This window comes from Thunnus maccoyii, chromosome 17 (assembly GCF_910596095.1).
Source record: "Thunnus maccoyii chromosome 17, fThuMac1.1, whole genome shotgun sequence".
Classification (NCBI taxonomy): Eukaryota; Metazoa; Chordata; class Actinopteri; order Scombriformes; family Scombridae; genus Thunnus; species Thunnus maccoyii.
Genome location: NC_056549.1, coordinates 2,276,746 through 2,294,459, shown reverse-complemented (window position 1 = coordinate 2,294,459; position 17,714 = coordinate 2,276,746). Strand labels below are relative to the sequence as shown.

The window sequence follows — 17,714 nt, the reverse complement described above, 5'->3', positions numbered from 1 at the left end:
ATGTTCAAAAACTCACCAAATTTGGCACGCACATCAGGTCTGGTGAAAAATTTGATAAAATGTAAAAATTAACTCCTAAAGTGCCAAAATGTGCTCTCTAGCACCACCTATGTAACAAAAATGGTCGCCATGGCCTGTAGGAATGTCGTAGAGAGATCAAACCAAAACTCAATTTTTGTCTCATCAAGACCTACGAATAATATGCTGACACCCCTGAGCTAAATCCAACAGGAAGTTCGCAATCAGCCTCTCAAAATGAGACTTTGCCCCAATTTTGGACCCCAAACAAACACTATCTCCATCATTTTTAAAAAGCAAAATGATCTGATCCTGACGGGCCAGAGTGCGAGGTCCCCAGCTTTAATTTATTTTAAGAAATTGTTGTATTCACTCCTCTGTCTTAAGAATTACAACATGAGAGTTCAAATCAAACAACAACAGGCAAAAATGTCCTGTGTAACAATGTTTCCATAAAACACAAAATACAATTAAACATGAAACAGTCAGTTATAAATGTCATTTTTTGGCTGTACAGACAAGGCTTTCTCAGGAAATCTAAGTGGTTCTTTTTGATCAAACAATTCTCTGCATGTTCAGCTGTGAGCCTGTTTGTAGTTTAATCAATACCTTACGGGACAGTGAGCTAAACAGCCTTTCACTTCTCACACTGCCGCAGTGCAAGGCGGCACTGAGAGGTTTCTTTGTGACTTTTATGCCACAGTGTGAAATCACACTTTTGTTAAAGTACCAGAGCAGCTAGTCGTCATGATAAACGGAGGTTTCTCCGAGGAATGTCTGCTGCTGGACGGCAGCAGCTGCTGGAGCTCTGCTCAGTCATACTGATACATGCTGATCTGCAGTTTCATCAGATATACTGTCTGCTGCTGTGAGCTTCTGATAGCTGATTTGTTATGTACCTCATGCACCTGTTTGTCAAACATTTTCTGCAGCTCTGGCAGTGTCGCTGTTTGACAAGGAATGGTTGTTACATGACAAAGATAAGGGAATACTTTAGCTTAATTATGGCTGCTATGCTACAGTATATGTACAATAATTATTTATTATTATATATAATTATTTATTTAAAGCAACATTAATGAGTTCATAAGTCCAATATTTTACTTTCTTTTTAGCCTTGTGTTGGTCTCACCACGTCCTGAGGGAAATATCTGGCTCATTAGCCACTAAAGGCTCCACTATGTTCACCAGCTTGTTGCTAACTTTGCCTGCTGTTTGATGCTGGACGGTTAGAACACATTTTTTCACTGAAAAAAATAAATAAATAAAAAGCTTCCTGCTGCGGCTGGAGAACAAGGTTGATGAAAATGCTGAGAAAAAGTGTATTTTGAAGTTTATTATAAGGCTGAAGCAGTCTGCGCTAGTCAAATAAAGTGGATACCGTCCACAGTTAGTCTTTTTAGCAAAAAGATTCCTCTGTATGTCTCTGTGGAAAGCTAATAAGAAAAAGAGGCACTTTGGCACTAAAAACACTATAACTTTAAAAGATGTTGAATTGATTTGAGTTATTTGGATGGCTGAAGCCTAAAATTATCTTCAAATAACTTTTTAAATATATTTTTTGGCACAGAAGGAGGACTGTGGATTTTTCTTACATTGTAAGTGCATCATGAAGGGATTTCTTTATGGCCAGTATGAACAGGAGGAATGATTACAGCAAGAAAAACGTGTGTTAATGTTCATTTGAGCACGTGACTGTTGGTTTAGGACAGACTTGGACAACCATGAACCCGTCCTTTAACAGTCAGTCATACAGTGACAGTAGGAAAAAGCATCTTGTTGAGTTCACTCCTAAAATGGAGCAAAGATATAATAAAACAGATGTGTTGACACTGAAAACTTGTTCAGGCCTACTTCTTTCCACACAAAAAAAACTGATCAGGAATCGATAAAGAATCGGACCGATAAGCAGAATCGATAACAGCATTGGTATCAATAAAATCTTATCAATTCTCATCCCTTACAGTCTTAGCAGTGTCTGGTTGAACTGTAGCTGAACGTCCTCTGGGCAGGAGCATGCTGAGGCCAAATGTTTGGGTGCCCAACATTTATACGCCTCACTGCTGCAGCATCAGCAACCCTTCACTGAGCAGGAATATCCTCCGTCACGGCCAGCTGGAGTGTCAGTGACACATGAGAAGCAAAGGGAGTGCAGTGTCACCCCTGGTCTTTATCATATTCTGGGGTTTCACAATGATCACAACAACAGAGTGTTTCAGTATAACTAAAGTTTGAAGTTGCTCAGTCAATTGTGTTTTCAAAGAAAAACCTGCAGATGAGAAAAGTCTACAGCTGTCCACTGCATGGTTAGGCTGATAAGAAGACAGACACTATGGCTCCAAATGTCAGCAGTAAAGCTACAACAAGGTGTTAATGTGTTTTTTTCTGGAAGTAATTCACCTTTGGTAAAGGAGGCAGTTGTAAAAAGAGGATGACTTATAGTTGGACTGTGAGGCGCTAAAATCCTATAATATCAAAAACTGACAATGACCGATGGTTGAGAGAAAATGTTGGGTCAAAGCTTCTGTTATCTTCACTACCTTGTTGTTGTGTCTTGACATTTTCTCTCATTACTGATGCTGCTGTTACTGGCAGAATGAGCAAGTTCACTGTTTTACTTTAAAAAATAACTGTCCCCTTTTGCACCCAGAACACTGTGCTCAAAGGTACTTTTAGTGGTTGGTTTTCAGTATTTTTAATGGGCGACAGCATCTTCGTCACCCCTGCTACAGACTACCTCTGATCCTACTAACAACCTGTACCACACACTACAGACCGCTGTTATCCACCTACTCTCATCTCATCGTGTAGCCACATGTAAAGGGTCGTAACTTAAAGGATCAGTCTGGCAATTTTCTTTATTTTGCTTCTTGTCAACAAATCTCATGTTTGGGTTCAAACCAACAATGAACTGATCTACTAACAAGTATTGTGTGTGTATCAAAACCTGATATATCTTATTCCTCTGTTGTTGTCCAAAACACGTCAATGAGCCACATCTCTGCACTGGGTGACATGTTCCTTCATTATTGATCATGTTAGTTTGTTTAGAAACGTCTTCAAAGACTAATAACAGCATCATGTTTTCAGTAGACAGACAGTAGTTCTGTGTAAGGCAGACACCACTGAGCATGTGCAGGAACATTTACAGAGTTTCACTAGCTTGTTGTGCTACATAACACGACCTCTTGTACTACACTGTAAAACAGAGCTTCAGTATAAAGTCAACCATGTTCCTGTGCACAGTGGCGTCATAATATGACTGTGACTGTACTCTTTGCAGCAAACAAATACGTCATCAAGTACAACAGTGACATTGACGTGTTTTTAATAGTTTTTGGACAACGGAGGTCTACGGCACAGAGGAAGAAGATATATCAGACTTTGATACACAATACTTGTTAGTAGATCAGTTCATTGTTGGTTTGGATCCAAACATGAGATTTGTTGACAATAAGAAAAATATAGAAAATCACCAACATTATCTGTTGGAGCCATAATGTTGTTTGTTTTATTTTATGCATATCTAAACCACTATGTGATTCTATATATATATATATATACACATGCAGTTCTCACACTGAACACAGTGTGGAGCATTCATACAGGAAGTGCATATCGCTGAGCTCCAGGAGAATCAGGTGTGGAAGGGTCAGTGTGGCAGCGTATCAGCATGGCTGACGTTTGAATCTGCTGAATGGAAACATCACTGTGATTGAATATGGACAATGCTGTTATCTGCCCATGTTAAGGTGAACATGTGTATGCCGAACTATGAATAAATGGAGCATCTAATCCAAAGATATACAGAGCGCTGGATATTGGTTTATTTTTAGCCCTGAACACATGTCAGAAACAAGTTAACCTGTTCGCACCTCAGTTGCTTATTTAAATATATTATTTTTGTTAAACGTCTCTATATTATCCTTTAAAATAGAGGAAATTATTAGCAATACCACATTATAATATAGAAGTTTAGCTAACTTAAACAATAAAAATTGTTTATCGGCACTGATGTGATGATCCATCTTTGATGCTGATGTTGCCCAAAGACTGTTTTTGTTAACTAATATGTTAACGAGTTAAGAGTGTATGATTCAGGGAAGTCAGATTCTTGTAAAATTAGCTCCTAAGTCGCCATTAAATCAGGCAAACCTAACCATGACTTAAAGACAACAAACAAACATCATCATTGTTGGGCGGCTGTGGATCAGGAGGAAGAGCAGGTTGTCCACTAATTGGAAGATCAGCGGTTTGATCCCCGGCTCCTCCAGTCCAGATGTCGGAGTGTCCTTGGGCAAGAACCTGGGCGTTACTCTGGACTCTACCCTCTCATTCCAGTCACACATCAAATCTGTCACCAAATCTGCCTTTTTCCACCTCAAGAACATGTGACTCCGGCCGTCACTCTCAAACATTGTTGCCGAGACCTTGATCCATGGCTTCATCTCAAATCGTCTGGAATACTGCGATGGAGTCCTGTTCGGGATACCCAGTAAAACCCTGGACGGGCTCCAATATGTCCAGAACTCAGCTGCCAGGGTTCTTACCCACACCAAACCCTGGCAGCACATCACCCCCACTCTCATTCACCTACACTGGCTCCCTGTGAAATACCGCATCTCCTACAAACACCTCCTCCTCCTCACCTACAAATCCCTCCACTCCCTGGCCCCCCCAGTACCTTTCGGGCCTCCTCCACCAACACACACCTTCCCAAAGCCTGCGGTCCTCAGACTCGGGGCTGCTCTCCGTCCCTGTGTGTACCTGTGGGTGTGTGTGTGTGTGTGAATGCATTAGATTCTCCTCCTGATGAGCAGGTTGGCACCTTGCATAGCAGCTCCTGCCATCAGTGTGAATGGGTGAATGTTGGCATTCAGTGTAAAGCGCTTTGAGTGGTCGGAAGACTAGAAAGGCGCCATATAAGTGCAGTCCATTTACCGTTTACATCAAATATGTATGAAGATTTAAAAACACTTTCCCCTTTTTTCCTGTGATTAAATTGCTATCTTATAAGTATGATGAAGCAAACTGAGGTATATAAATAATGGACAATACTGAATGTGGAACTGTCCCCTGATAAGATATTAGTTCTCTTATCATAGAAAACTTATTGTGCATGATCATGCACATAATCCATTTGGGGATAATTATCAAGGAAAAAAAGTGGTGGAAGTCAAAAGAAGACAGCTAGAAGGAAAAAGAAAGGAAGTTGAAAAAGATCACAGTGACTATAAAGAAGCTTTGATACTGTATGTCCTATATTAACAACAAGACACACACTTTAACAAGAATTTACTATTGGTATAAAGACTGTTACCGCCAAGCAGCACAGTATTATCTACTCACTCCAGAGACGGCTCCATCTTTTAAAGAGCCGTGTGATTTGTGCACAGTACACATTGGCACAGTACTCCATCCGTATGAGATTCCTCCAAACCGCAGGGAGGAGGGACATTAAGTTTCAATAATTTTTTAAACACAGAGGTCCAACTTTTCATCATTTTCTTTGTCGTGATGAATTTTGGCTCTCCGGTTGCGCCATCGAGAAGAAACTGGTGTTTTGAGTCTTTGAGGGGAGAGTCATGTTTAATCTTGCAGATGTTTCCCATGTGAGATTGAACTGGTATTGTTGCTATGGTTACCTGCAGTTTCATATGCTTTGTGAACTGATGTAGAGTGATGATTAAACTGTTGACAATAATTATATTTCACAATTTTAAGAGACACCTGCACAAGTATTTTCTGTGGTCATAGTATAAGCTAAAATATTGCTGATGTGTATACAAATTGCGTCTTTTGTTAGCATAATGACCAAAACACAAACAAACACAAACTGTAACTCAAAGACAAGCTTTCTAAGTCCCAGAGGACCAACCAGTAAGACACAGACAAAATATCTCGTATCCCTGTGGAGCATTTTCAGTGGCTGTTTAGGGAGAGGGGTTTAGAGGAGGGGATGAGGCTGGCTGGCGTCACTGCAGTGATTAATTAGGAAGGACAGAGCTGATGGTTGAGATAGATCTGTGTTTTAGTTAATTAGATGGGATAAAATGGATCATCTCTTGGGGAAGTCACGGAGATGCTTCTTTTAAAGTGAAGAAACTGCCAGAAACTGAAAACTTCTGAACATTTAAAGTAGATTTGTCTAAGAAAACTGGTCAAAATAACACAGAAACTAAACTGGTTGACTGCTTGTTCAGTCTGTATCACTGCAGTTTAGTTTTAAGTTCGGCCTCTTTGGTCGAGTACAGGCTGAACCTCTCAGACTGAGAGAGCTCACAGGTGACGTCTCTGCCTGATTTGATGGATTTTATACAAAGGTGGATTAGACGTACTGAACTCTAGGTAGTGCTTTTAAAGCTTCTACCAACTTGACATTTAGGCAGCTCTCATATTGAGGTTTAGATGAAAGTTTTCACTCCTGTCACACTCAAGCAATTTACCACATATAAGGGCCATTCCGCTGAATCAGTGCCTTTCCCGTCCCCAGGACATTATATGCATAAATATGCATGAAAAGTATCTGTATAATACTTTATATTATAAAACAAAGTGTCTTGCACTTCGTCCACTCTGCAATTTGCAGATACATCATGTAAAACCTTAATAAAAACCACCTAGAACACTGAAAAAATAGGATTTTGCCCGTTCCCACTCTCTAACACTACATTTCACCATGAAATATAATGATTAGAATCCTTCAGAAATCGTATTTTTTCTTGTATTATTGTGTGACTCTTTCATCGGAAAACTCATAATACGTTAAATTATACATTTTAGTTGTGTCCCGGAGTTTTCACTCAGTCCTGTTACCCTAACACACCCCCCCCCCCCCGTAAGAATTCCACAAGTCACATGATCAATAGGAAGTAGCATCATTTGAGTGTCCTGAAGGCCATGAGAAGGCTGGAACTATGTTCTCTCACTCTATTTTCTGTATTTGTGATAATCCTGTAAGTATGACTGAGAATGTCAAACTCACCGTTCAGTCCTGTTACCTAAATTCTTTCTTAGATTTTATTGTTTTTTTAAAGATAGTTTTGGTAAACCACTTGAAAGTGCTCAGTGTTCTCATGCTATTAGCATTGATGTAATGTGGCTAAATTTCATGTATTCGTTCATTCATTCATGTATCTTGGATCTTAGCTATGAGCTTAAATTAGCTCCATAAACTGTAAAACAATAAATTGCACATAAAACTAGTATTGTTTGTAAGGACTATGGCTTCTTTTAGGTTTTGACTTTTTTCATTTAGCAGCACTAGCGGCACGGCTCTATGGATGGAAACGTCGGTCTGCCGGTTGATCTGTCACTTTGGTCCAAACTATTGGGTCAATTGAAATATGTTTTTTTACAGACATTTGTTCTCCTCAGAGGATGAATTCTAATGACTTTGGTGTCTTTTTGGTTCTTTAGCGCCACCATGAGACATTGGTGGTTTTGTGTGACGCCTCAACAACTATTGGATGGATTGCCATTAAATTTGATACAGACATTCATGACCCACAAAGGATGAACTGTAATCACTTTGTACACCTGACTTTTTATCTAACACTGTTATGTGTTTGTTGTGGATATTTTGAGCGATGGTCAGCTGTGGAGAAAGGCGCACGCAAGACTTTTGATGTCTTAATGCTGAAAATGTTTATTGAAAGCACTCGGCCAAGTGGAGAACCAAAAACAGTAAACACCAGAGTGTTTTGCTCTGATGCTGTCTCTTTCCGTTCTACCCTCTGAAGGTCCGAGTCCTCGTCTTTATCAGCCTACAATATGAGAAATTAGTCTGATTGGTTCACTAGTTTCTAAACAAGGGACAGTGTCACGCGTATAATATCAGCAGTTTTGGTTTGAGCATCTGACTGTCATCCACCCATCTGTATTGTTTAGGGAAGCCTCCTCTGACCTTGGTAACCATGGAAATGCTGATATATCCTCTATCAGAGAGGTTTCTGCTTTCACCAAAACATCACAGACAACTGACGTCTCGAGGAGAGATTAAGAATTACAGCGTCTCGAGGCTTTGTCTTGACCCAATGTCACTCCAATCTGTAACCCCTAAAGATGGAAAATTCCATAACAGTGTTCACATTTATTTTTTTGTCCCTAACCACTAAACTAAAATAGTGAACACAGTGAACATTATACCTACTAAGCATCAACAAGCATTGTCATTGTGAGCATGTTAGTATGCTAATGTTAGCATTGAGCCCAGTACAGCCTCACAGAGCTACTACATGGCTGTAGACTCCTAGACATATTTGCACTGTTTTTATGCAAATATAGAATGGAAAGAAGGGGAAATGCCTTCAAAACAGAGCAACGGAAAAAATACATTTTAGCAAAATGTCTCTTTTTGTAGACAAACAAAGATACAAAAAAATCTTAAAATCTCTCCATCCATCATACCAACATCTGTCCAGCTGTCCTTTCATTGTACATGAGGCCCTGTTTAACTATCAGTCTTTTATAATATTGTCTGTAACACTGTGTTTAAATGTGACAGTTCTTTGTAGATTTATTAATGACCAGTAAAAAGTGCATGTGATTCATTCACACGTTGTGTTTGGATATAATTGTTCTGTTGTCCAGCAGGTGGCGCTTTGCTCTCAGCTGAGTCCGTCTAAAAGGAGGTCAGCTCTGAAGAGGATGCAAGCTTACTGCACGTCTCCTGACTCACACACACACACACACACACACACACCACGGCATGAGCTGCAGTTTCTTTATCTCTCTCTGTTTTTTTTTTTTTGTCTGTCTCTGACTATCTCTAACTCCATAATTCTCTCTCTCGAGGTTTGGCTTCGTCCGCCTCCCTCATGCTTTGGCATCATCCACTGCCCACCAGCTAAAATTCACCTTTAAACTCACTTCTTTCATTTTTTTTCTTGCTGCATCTTCTTTGCTGTCTTCACTTCTTTTGTGTCATATCCCCCCGTACACGCCGCTCTTTTCTTTCTCTTTAACCTCGACATCTACTGCATCCTCACAGCTTTCTCTTTTCTTCTTTCACTCCACAGTTCACACACACATCACTTCCACTTCTGCTTCATTTGACACATAACCTGACATTTCTTCGTATTCTCACTGCATGTCATCTGAATGCCATAAATAATATACATGTTCTTCTCCTATCTGAAGTACTGAAAGACACTTTCCTTCCACTAATTGGATTCTTAGATTCCAGTATCATTACTTGTAAGATAATGCCTTTGATCCCCATTTCATGTGAGTCTATACATTTCCTTTGATCTGTGCAAGTTCTTCCACTAAGGAAGTTCTAACTAATATTTGATAGGTGAACTGAGGTTACTCTTCCTCTTGCTGATGGATGTATGGTTCGACTGATATGAATGTTTCAAAGCTACAGGAAGTCCAAGCATCCAATATCGCTGAACTTCGGTTAAACTTATGATTTTATAAGACTAATGTTTGAAGATTTAGATTGGAGCTAGTTCATGTGGTTATATAGTTGTCTCTCATTTTGGAGTCCACTCGTTTCAAATAGTGTCTTTCGAGGGTGATTGGAATAACAAAATCATTACAGCAGAGCCAATCATAACACAATAACACACCGAGGGTGCTACGCTATTTATAGAACCCATTAACATCTTAATAAACATGCTGAGGATCCATTAAACTACTCAAATTGCTTTCAGTTAACTTCATAAGGATGTATGACGTTACAATAAATGCCTCCATATCCGGTTTAAACGGCGCCTCGAGTATCATCCCACATCGGAGGCAGTGAAGCGAACGGGGCTCGAGAGCAGACCAGTCAGCCCAGCAGAACGATGAAACTGGTTCATGAGAAGCCATCGTTTACAACAAGATACCACTGAGAACACGTCCTCAGGGTTGTGTCTGAGGTTTTTATAGACCTGAAGAGGAGTTTTACATACATATTTATTAAACATTGTGGGTTTTAGACTAAAGATCTTTAAAATTGATTGTTTTTAGAAATAAATATGCATAAACTTACATTAAAACAAGTTTCTATCTGGTGCTGGCAGTGTGGAGACAACTTTGAAACAGTAATTAAAGAGACGAGATGTACAGATTGAATTAATTAATAAAATGAAACTAAATAAATAAATAAAAATAATTAGAAAATGTCAGTGGTTTTTCTTTGGGGTTTTGGTGGAACTATTTGGATTTAAGAACTAAGCCATAATTTGACTTTGACATTTTATGGAGGTTTTTTTTTAATTGAATTCTTAATGTCTTTTTGTGCTTTCCTGCTTAATCTAACGAACTAAATCTTCTGTAAAAAACAGTTCAGTTCCAAGTCTGCTGCACTTCTGGTTCATACTTCAGTTATAATTACAGTGAGATCAGCAACAGAGCATCAAAAGAGGAAAGCAAGCCTTGCTTAATGTATGAAAACAGTATGTGACACATGTTGATGCACATCAGGACGGCACGGTCGCTGAGGTGCACGCAGATTCTGGGATTTGAAAACTTTTGACATTCAATCTTTCAACACTTTACATCATATGTGTCAAACTCAAGGCCTGTGGGCCAAATGTGGCCCGCCACGTCATTTTATGTGGCCCGCGAGAGAAAAAGGTCTGATTGTAAATTGACCGAAAACTACATTTCCCACAATGCATGCCGATTATGTTACCCACGAAGTGACGGTATCCCGCCGCTAGACTGCAATGTATCAACATCAATGTGATTTTCCCAACAAGTGGAATTGAGAAACATAAATAATGAGCCCAAAATGTCCAGAAAGAAAAAAATTGATGCGGATGGAAGACAGTTTCAAGAAAGACGGGAAGGAGAAAACATGTTTGTGCTTCAAGGAGAAAAACCGGTTTGTCTTTTGTGTTATGGAAGCGGCGTCTGTGGTCGAAGAGAACGATCTACCAAACACAGAGCTAAGGATGCCAAAAAATATTCTGCCCCTCTCAACTATGACAAAAAAGTTTTGAACAAAGTTAATGTCATAACTTGTGTTTGATGTTATTTTTCTTTATTCTCTTAGATAGTTTGATTGTTGATTGATGGAGTAATGTGAGTTTCATAACCTGACAAATTAAAAAGATTTATATTATAATTACAAAGCAACAAGCAAACATATTTTTTTTTACATCTATACAAATATATATATATAATATTTGTAACTTGAATAAGCAACACATTCAGAGTTATTTAACATTAAGGAGTAGTTACATTTATTTTACATTACATTTAGTTACATTTAAAAGTTACATCAACGATTATGCTGATGTGGCCCTCATGCCTTTACATGTCAGACATGTCTGGACGCTGCTTTTTAATCAGAGACTCCATATGTGAGACGTAATCAGCAGCAGTATACGGCGCTGGCACATGTTTTTGTCCTGTTTTAATCCTTGATTTCATGGTGTAATCGTGTCTTTTGTATGAACGTCGAGCTTCGCTTTGCAAACAGAATACATTATTTCCAGAAGAATGCAGCGCAGGTACAGACCGAGGGGTGCACCGCCGTCTCCAGACTGCAGTAAATCTCTCTCTCTCTCGGTGCTGCTTTTCATGGTGAGCCGGTTTCGTCATGCACGGCCGTTGTGCTTGCCTCAGCTGTTTATAACGTACGAAACGAGCGATATGATTAGCTGAGAAGAAAATAATTCATCACAGGCCCCATCCTATTTATACTCCACTTCACCTGACGCATATGAGCACGCCTGCTCAAATATGAATACACAGTATATTTAGAAACGCCCTAATTGTCTAGACGATGCATGGACAGACAGAAAAAAAAGCCCCGTTTTTAACTTCCATATATAACAGTACAGGTGTAGCCGATGAGGATTAAAAAGAGTGCAGAAGAAGAAGAAAAAACATGAGTGTTCAGGCAGGTGTGAATTCCTCTCCTGTTATTCCCCCCTAGAGAGAAAGAGTCGCTTGTTTTATGCTTCTTCCTCTTGGCACCTGATGACACGCAATTACATTATCTGGGACGAACGTGTTGACCAGGCGCGGCGGAGGTGACGTGGGTGTCGAAGGTGACGACGGTTCATGAGTTGAGAATGAATAAAATGAACCATAAGTGAATCTTTTGAGTGATGTTGTATTTACAGTATGTACATACAGTATCTGAAGGGCGGAGATCTTGTCTTTGAGCACTTCCTGGGCTTTGTTGAAGTCTGACAGCATGTTCTGCGTCTCTCTGCTGTGGACGGCGCTCAGCTCGGCCAGCTCCCTCTCGTGCCTCTTTATCAACTCCTGCTCATGAGCCCTGAGGAGAGAGAGAGAGCAGAGGAGAACAGACAGTTGAGTTTCTGAGAGAAAAGAAGAATCTTATTTAATACCGATCTTTTTAATTAAAGCTGCTAGTTTATATTATACAATTGCCAACTGTTCCTAATTGGGTGGCAGGTATCTATTAAAACCATTTAACAAGCTCAAAATCCATATCAAAGGTATGTTAAACTGCACGTAACCATAGCAACAGTGCTTCTGATTTGTGCCACATTACTAGTAAAAGGATGAGTCAGGTGACAGTTTCGCTCTGTTTAAGTGACATTTACTAAAAACTACAGTGATCGGAGCCTTTTTTTTAAAAAAAAACAACAACAATATATTTATGACCCATTTTTAAAGATTTATGTCCTCAGCGGGAACAAATGGGCTTCAGTTGAAAAGTATTTGGAGATAGATAGATAGATAGATATTACTTTATTGATCCCCGAAGGGAAATTCAAATTGTCAAGAGCTCATCAAAATATAAAAACAAAAAACTATCCAGTCAAGAATAAGTGTTTGAATTGTTGGTTGGACATTTTAAATATTGGAAATAAGAGAAATATAGAATATCTCTAGAAAAGAAACCACAAGTTAAACTGAGTACAAACAATCTTTGTCATGAAGAAAACATCTTTAAAATTAACAACATTTTTTAAACACAGATAAGTAGCTGCTCAGGTGTAATAATACACCTGACACAGAACAGACTGAATGTTGTTACAGATTTTACATCACAACTGTAAATGATGACCAACAAAATTACAAACATCATCGTATCAAAGTTTTACACATCAGAACATGTGTTGTAGCTTTGTGGTTGACTGTTCATACCAGTAAAATCATAACTCCAGACTTTTTTCTAAAATTTACCTATTTTTTTCTAAATGGGGGGGACATTCCCCTTTAAGACTTAATCAGGACCTGCAGACTCTCCTTCTCTCTCAGGAGAAAGCGAACATAATGGATTGATCCATGGAGGAAATGTTGGTGAGATTAACGGAGAGAGAGAGATGCAGTGAATGAATTCCAAGAACATAACTGCATGAAAACATACTATGAATATAATCATGACAGAAATAAGCCTCACAAAATAACAGAAAAGCATAATGAGACGATATGAAAATGCACCAAATATGACACGTTTGTATACTTAATATAAACATATGTACAGAAAGTGTGTAGATGGTGTAATAAATTATTCATATTACGAAATATATTCAAATGTAGAAGATGATGTAGATGTTTTTGGTACAGATGAAAGGAGACTAAAGGAAGAGGAGGGTGATGGAAAATGGGAATAAAGGAGGATAATAATAAAAAATGAGGTGAAGAAAAAGACTAATGAAAGAGATGAGAGGGAGAGAAGGAGGATGGAGGAGAAACACGGATGTCTGTCTGCCTCTCACTCTGACTGGGCCAACTCTCCCCGAGGGGTGCACATCTTATCTCTCTCTGCTTCCTCTTTATTTATTTATCAGCCTATTTTTATCCCTGTGACCAGGATTCAGACAGAGAGTTACGTAACGGAGGGAGGGAGGGATGGATGCGCTGCGCATGAGCCTGCCCGCCGAGATAGAGAGAGAGAGAGAGAGAGGATGCATATACATAAAGGCAAACAGCACATGAATTCATAGCAGATAATAAAGGACCATGGGAGAGGCTGTAAAACATACACACATGCAGAAAAAAAACTTCAAACACACACAGACACATATATCAGCAGCTACAGATTGATTCTAATGAGGAGCTGAAACCACATCAGCCATACTGCACTTTTAAAAATTCAGAACATGCCGCAGGGAACAACATGATTATAGATTCCATTTTGTTTTTACCCTAAATAACCTTCACATCTCCTAATCAATGGGCTCCTGACACTGATGGAGAGAGCGAGAGACAAAGACAGTGTGTGTGTGTGTGTGTGTGTGAGAGAGAGAGAGAGAGAGAGACAGATTCACTTCATTTGGGTTTTTCTTTCTCTCTCATTCATCTAGTTGTATTTTCACTGGGACTGTTACAGAGCAGGATTGCAGAAACTATCGTCATCCGTGGAGTCAAATTCGGCAACATGCAGTGATGACAGAGGACACCGAGACCACAGAGAGCTGAATGTGTGTGTGTGTGTGAGACGGAGGGGATGTGGTGCAGTTGTCAAGGCTACTCTGAAACATCAGTGATAATGTGTTGTTAAGGTTCCCTGTACTGTTCATTGCTACGACTCAAAGGAATCAAATACACTTTGCTTTCTTTCTAAAAGTGCAATGCCAAGATCGATGCCACTCTCATATCTGTACATTAAGTACTCAGCTCAATTCAAGAGCTTATTAGCTTAGTTTAGCCTAATAAGCTAAATCAAGTGGAAGCAGAAGGAAACAGTTAGCAGCTAGCTATATAATATCAGGGTTTCTGCAAGTGTATTGCAAGTGTGTTGACCCCCTGCTGGGCCTAAGCATCAGGGATTTTTAAATCAAAAAGGTATTTTAAGATGTTTTCTAAACTAAGATTTGTTATACAAGTAGCGTAGCTCCTATAAGGAATAGCTCAGTGCGTAGTGAGTAGTGTGTGGTCGAGAGAGAGAGGGACAGAGAGAGTGTGTGTGGCGGTGAGGTTGTAGCTACCAGAGCGACCCGCCGACCATCCGAGAGCAGGCTGAGCAGGCAGAGAGCGGGAGAGTTTCTGCCGAAAACAAACACAGAGACCCGCGGAGACACGAGAGCAGCTGCTCACTAACAGCTCCGTGTGTTAACAGCAGAGAGCAGGAGGGAGGACAGACGTCTCACTCTGCTGCTCCGTGCTGCGACACTGCTGCTGCTGCAGACGCTTTCAGTTTATAATTGTAGCATCTGTCATAACATGCTTAGTATTTTACAAATCAGAGTTTGTTTGTTTGATGAATGTGGGGTTTTTCATCGGTTTTATTACAGGTAAAATAATTGGTGCCTGAACACCGTGTAACACCGGCGACACCTTTACACACGGCAACACGTTTTGCTCAGCACCAAATCCGTAACCTCACTGCTAGATACCACTAAATCCTACATACTGGTCCTTTAAGCTCACAAATTAAAAAAATGTATCTACTTTGTTTAATTTGCAAAGAAACAAATCCCATGAAAAGATCAATGAACTGATCCTACCAACAAGTATTTTCTATGTATCCAAAGCCTGATGTGACTTATTTCTTTTAGACGCAGGTTTGTTGACAACACTCCATTATATCTAAAAACACAGCATATCAGACTTTGTCAGAGGCAGAACGATAAAGTCTTATAAAGACTTATTTCCATCACTGTCCCTGCTGATTTCACGGATCATCAACCGTTCAGCAAAACGGGGACAAGAGTTCATCGTCTGACATGAAGAAATATTCAAGCAACTAAACATAGACAACTGAATCCCAGGAACAAGCAGTCAAATAAATGTGTTTTCAGGATGTACTCAAGACAAAAGACAACATTGACTCACATAACATCACATCATAGGAGACAGTTGATTTAAATTTGCTTCACTGGCTCTCGTATTGTAAATATTAGTTTGATCCATGTTCTTAAAATAATTAGTGCCATAGAGCTCCACTGTTCATAAATGATTAAAACACATTAGTGAGCTGCACTCGGTGACATAATCTTTTATTACAATAAACATGGAAGGGCTGTAACTTTCTCAGTCAAACCACATACACTACCCTGCTGCCATAAATGCTCATTACTGTAGTGCATTTTAACCTGCAGCTGAATAAAAGTGCCCTGAAAATTCACTATTTTCTCCTGTTTGAGTAACGTTGACTAACATGTACAGTGCCCAGGTGTCTGAGTGCCACATGCAGGATACAGAAGTCAAAAAGTACTGAGGAAACACATAGATGGATATATTGAATACACACACAGACACACATTTTTATCCTTATTCTAACTTTAACCTGATGGAGCTCTAACATCCACCCTGAAGCCAAATCTTTACCCTTAAAGAGTAAAAAGAGAAGCATGAAAATCTCTGTGAACTAAAACTTGAACTAAGGTTTTAATTTCCTTATTTCACTGTATTGTGTTGTGTTGTATCATCTGTTCCCCTCTGAACGCTGACTCATACCTGATCTGCTGATTAGCTTCGCTGCGGATCTTGAGCACCTCCTTGCCCTTGAGCTCCAGCTCCTTGGTCAGAGTGCTGATATTCTCGTTGAGCGTGTGGATCTGGTGGTCCAGCTGAGCGATGTGGCTCTTCCTCCTGGACACCTCCTCCTGCAGCTCGGTGATCCGACCCAACAGCTCACGCTCCTACGAAAGGGTCAGGAAACAAAAGAAGCGTTACATAACATTTTAAATATTTCTGAAAAGGTTAGGGTTAGGGTCAGGGTCAGGGTTAGGGCCAGGTTTAGGGTCAGGGTCAGGGTTAGGGTCAGGTTTAGGGTTAGGGTTAGGGTCAGGGTCAGGGTTAGGGTTAGGGTTAGGGTCAGGGTTATGGTCAGGGTTAGGGTTAGGGTCAGGGTTAGGGTTAGGGCCAGGGTTAGGGTTAGGGTTAGGGTCTGGATTAAGGTTAGGGTCAGGTTTAGGTTTAGGGCCAGGGTTCGGGTCAGGGTTAGGGTTTTGGTCAGGTTTAGGGTCAGGGTTAGGGTTGGGGTTAGGGTCAGGGTTAGGGTTATGGTCAGGTTTAGGGTCAGGGTTAGGGTCAGGGTTATGGTCAGGTTTAGGGTCAGGGTTAGGGTCAGGGTCAGGTTTAGGGTCAGGGTTAGGGTTAGGGTCAGGGTTATGGTCAGGGTCAGGGTTAGGGTTGGGGTTAGGGTCAGGGTTAGGGTTATGGTCAGGTTTAGGGTCAGGGTTAGGGTCAGGGTCAGGTTTAGGGTTAGGGTCAGGGTTATGGTCAGGTTTAGGGTCAGGGTTAGGGTTATGGTCAGGTTTAGGGTCAGGGTCAGGGTTAGGGTTGGGGTTATGGTCAGGTTTAGGGTCAGGGTTAGGGTCAGGCTTAGGGTTATGGTCAGGTTTAGGGTCAGGCTTAGGGTTATGGTCAGGTTTAGGGTCAGGGTCAGGGTTAGGGTTGGGGTTATGGTCAGGTTTAGGGTCAGGGTTATGGTCAGGGTTAGGGTCAGGGTTATGGTCAGGTTTAGGGTTAGGGTTGGGGTTAGGGCAGGACGTTTTACTCTGGTGGACAAACTACAGACTCGTGATACTGTTTCAAAACATATCTTTGGCATCTCTGTACTTCTATTGTCATTTATCAGCTGACATATACGTTGATACCGATATACAGGATGTGCAATAAGCTAATAACAGCTGATATATTAGCGTATTCAATTTACATGTTGGGCTGTATTAGAAACCCTTTTCAATATAATTCATAATATTTAATAGCATCAGAAACTAAAACCTAAACACGACCATGAGGTTGAATCTGTTATGATGTCAACAGAAGCTGAATATAAGAAGCTTCATAAAAGTAGTTTTTTGCAGGGCCGTTTATTTTGTTTG

General features: G+C 40.2%; 1 protein-coding gene across 1 annotated transcript in view; it reads right to left on the bottom strand.

The window, feature by feature from the left end:
- Nucleotides 1-17,714, bottom strand: part of fam184ab (family with sequence similarity 184 member Ab) — a 150,042-nt gene that overhangs the window by 13,105 nt on the left and 119,223 nt on the right. Inside the window, exons 17-18 of the mRNA XM_042389809.1 lie at nucleotides 16,342-16,526; nucleotides 12,098-12,244 (exon numbers count right to left, since the gene is read on the bottom strand). Of these exons, the coding sequence (XP_042245743.1) occupies nucleotides 12,098-12,244; nucleotides 16,342-16,526 (332 nt within the window). The remainder of the gene's footprint in view (nucleotides 1-12,097; nucleotides 12,245-16,341; nucleotides 16,527-17,714) is intronic.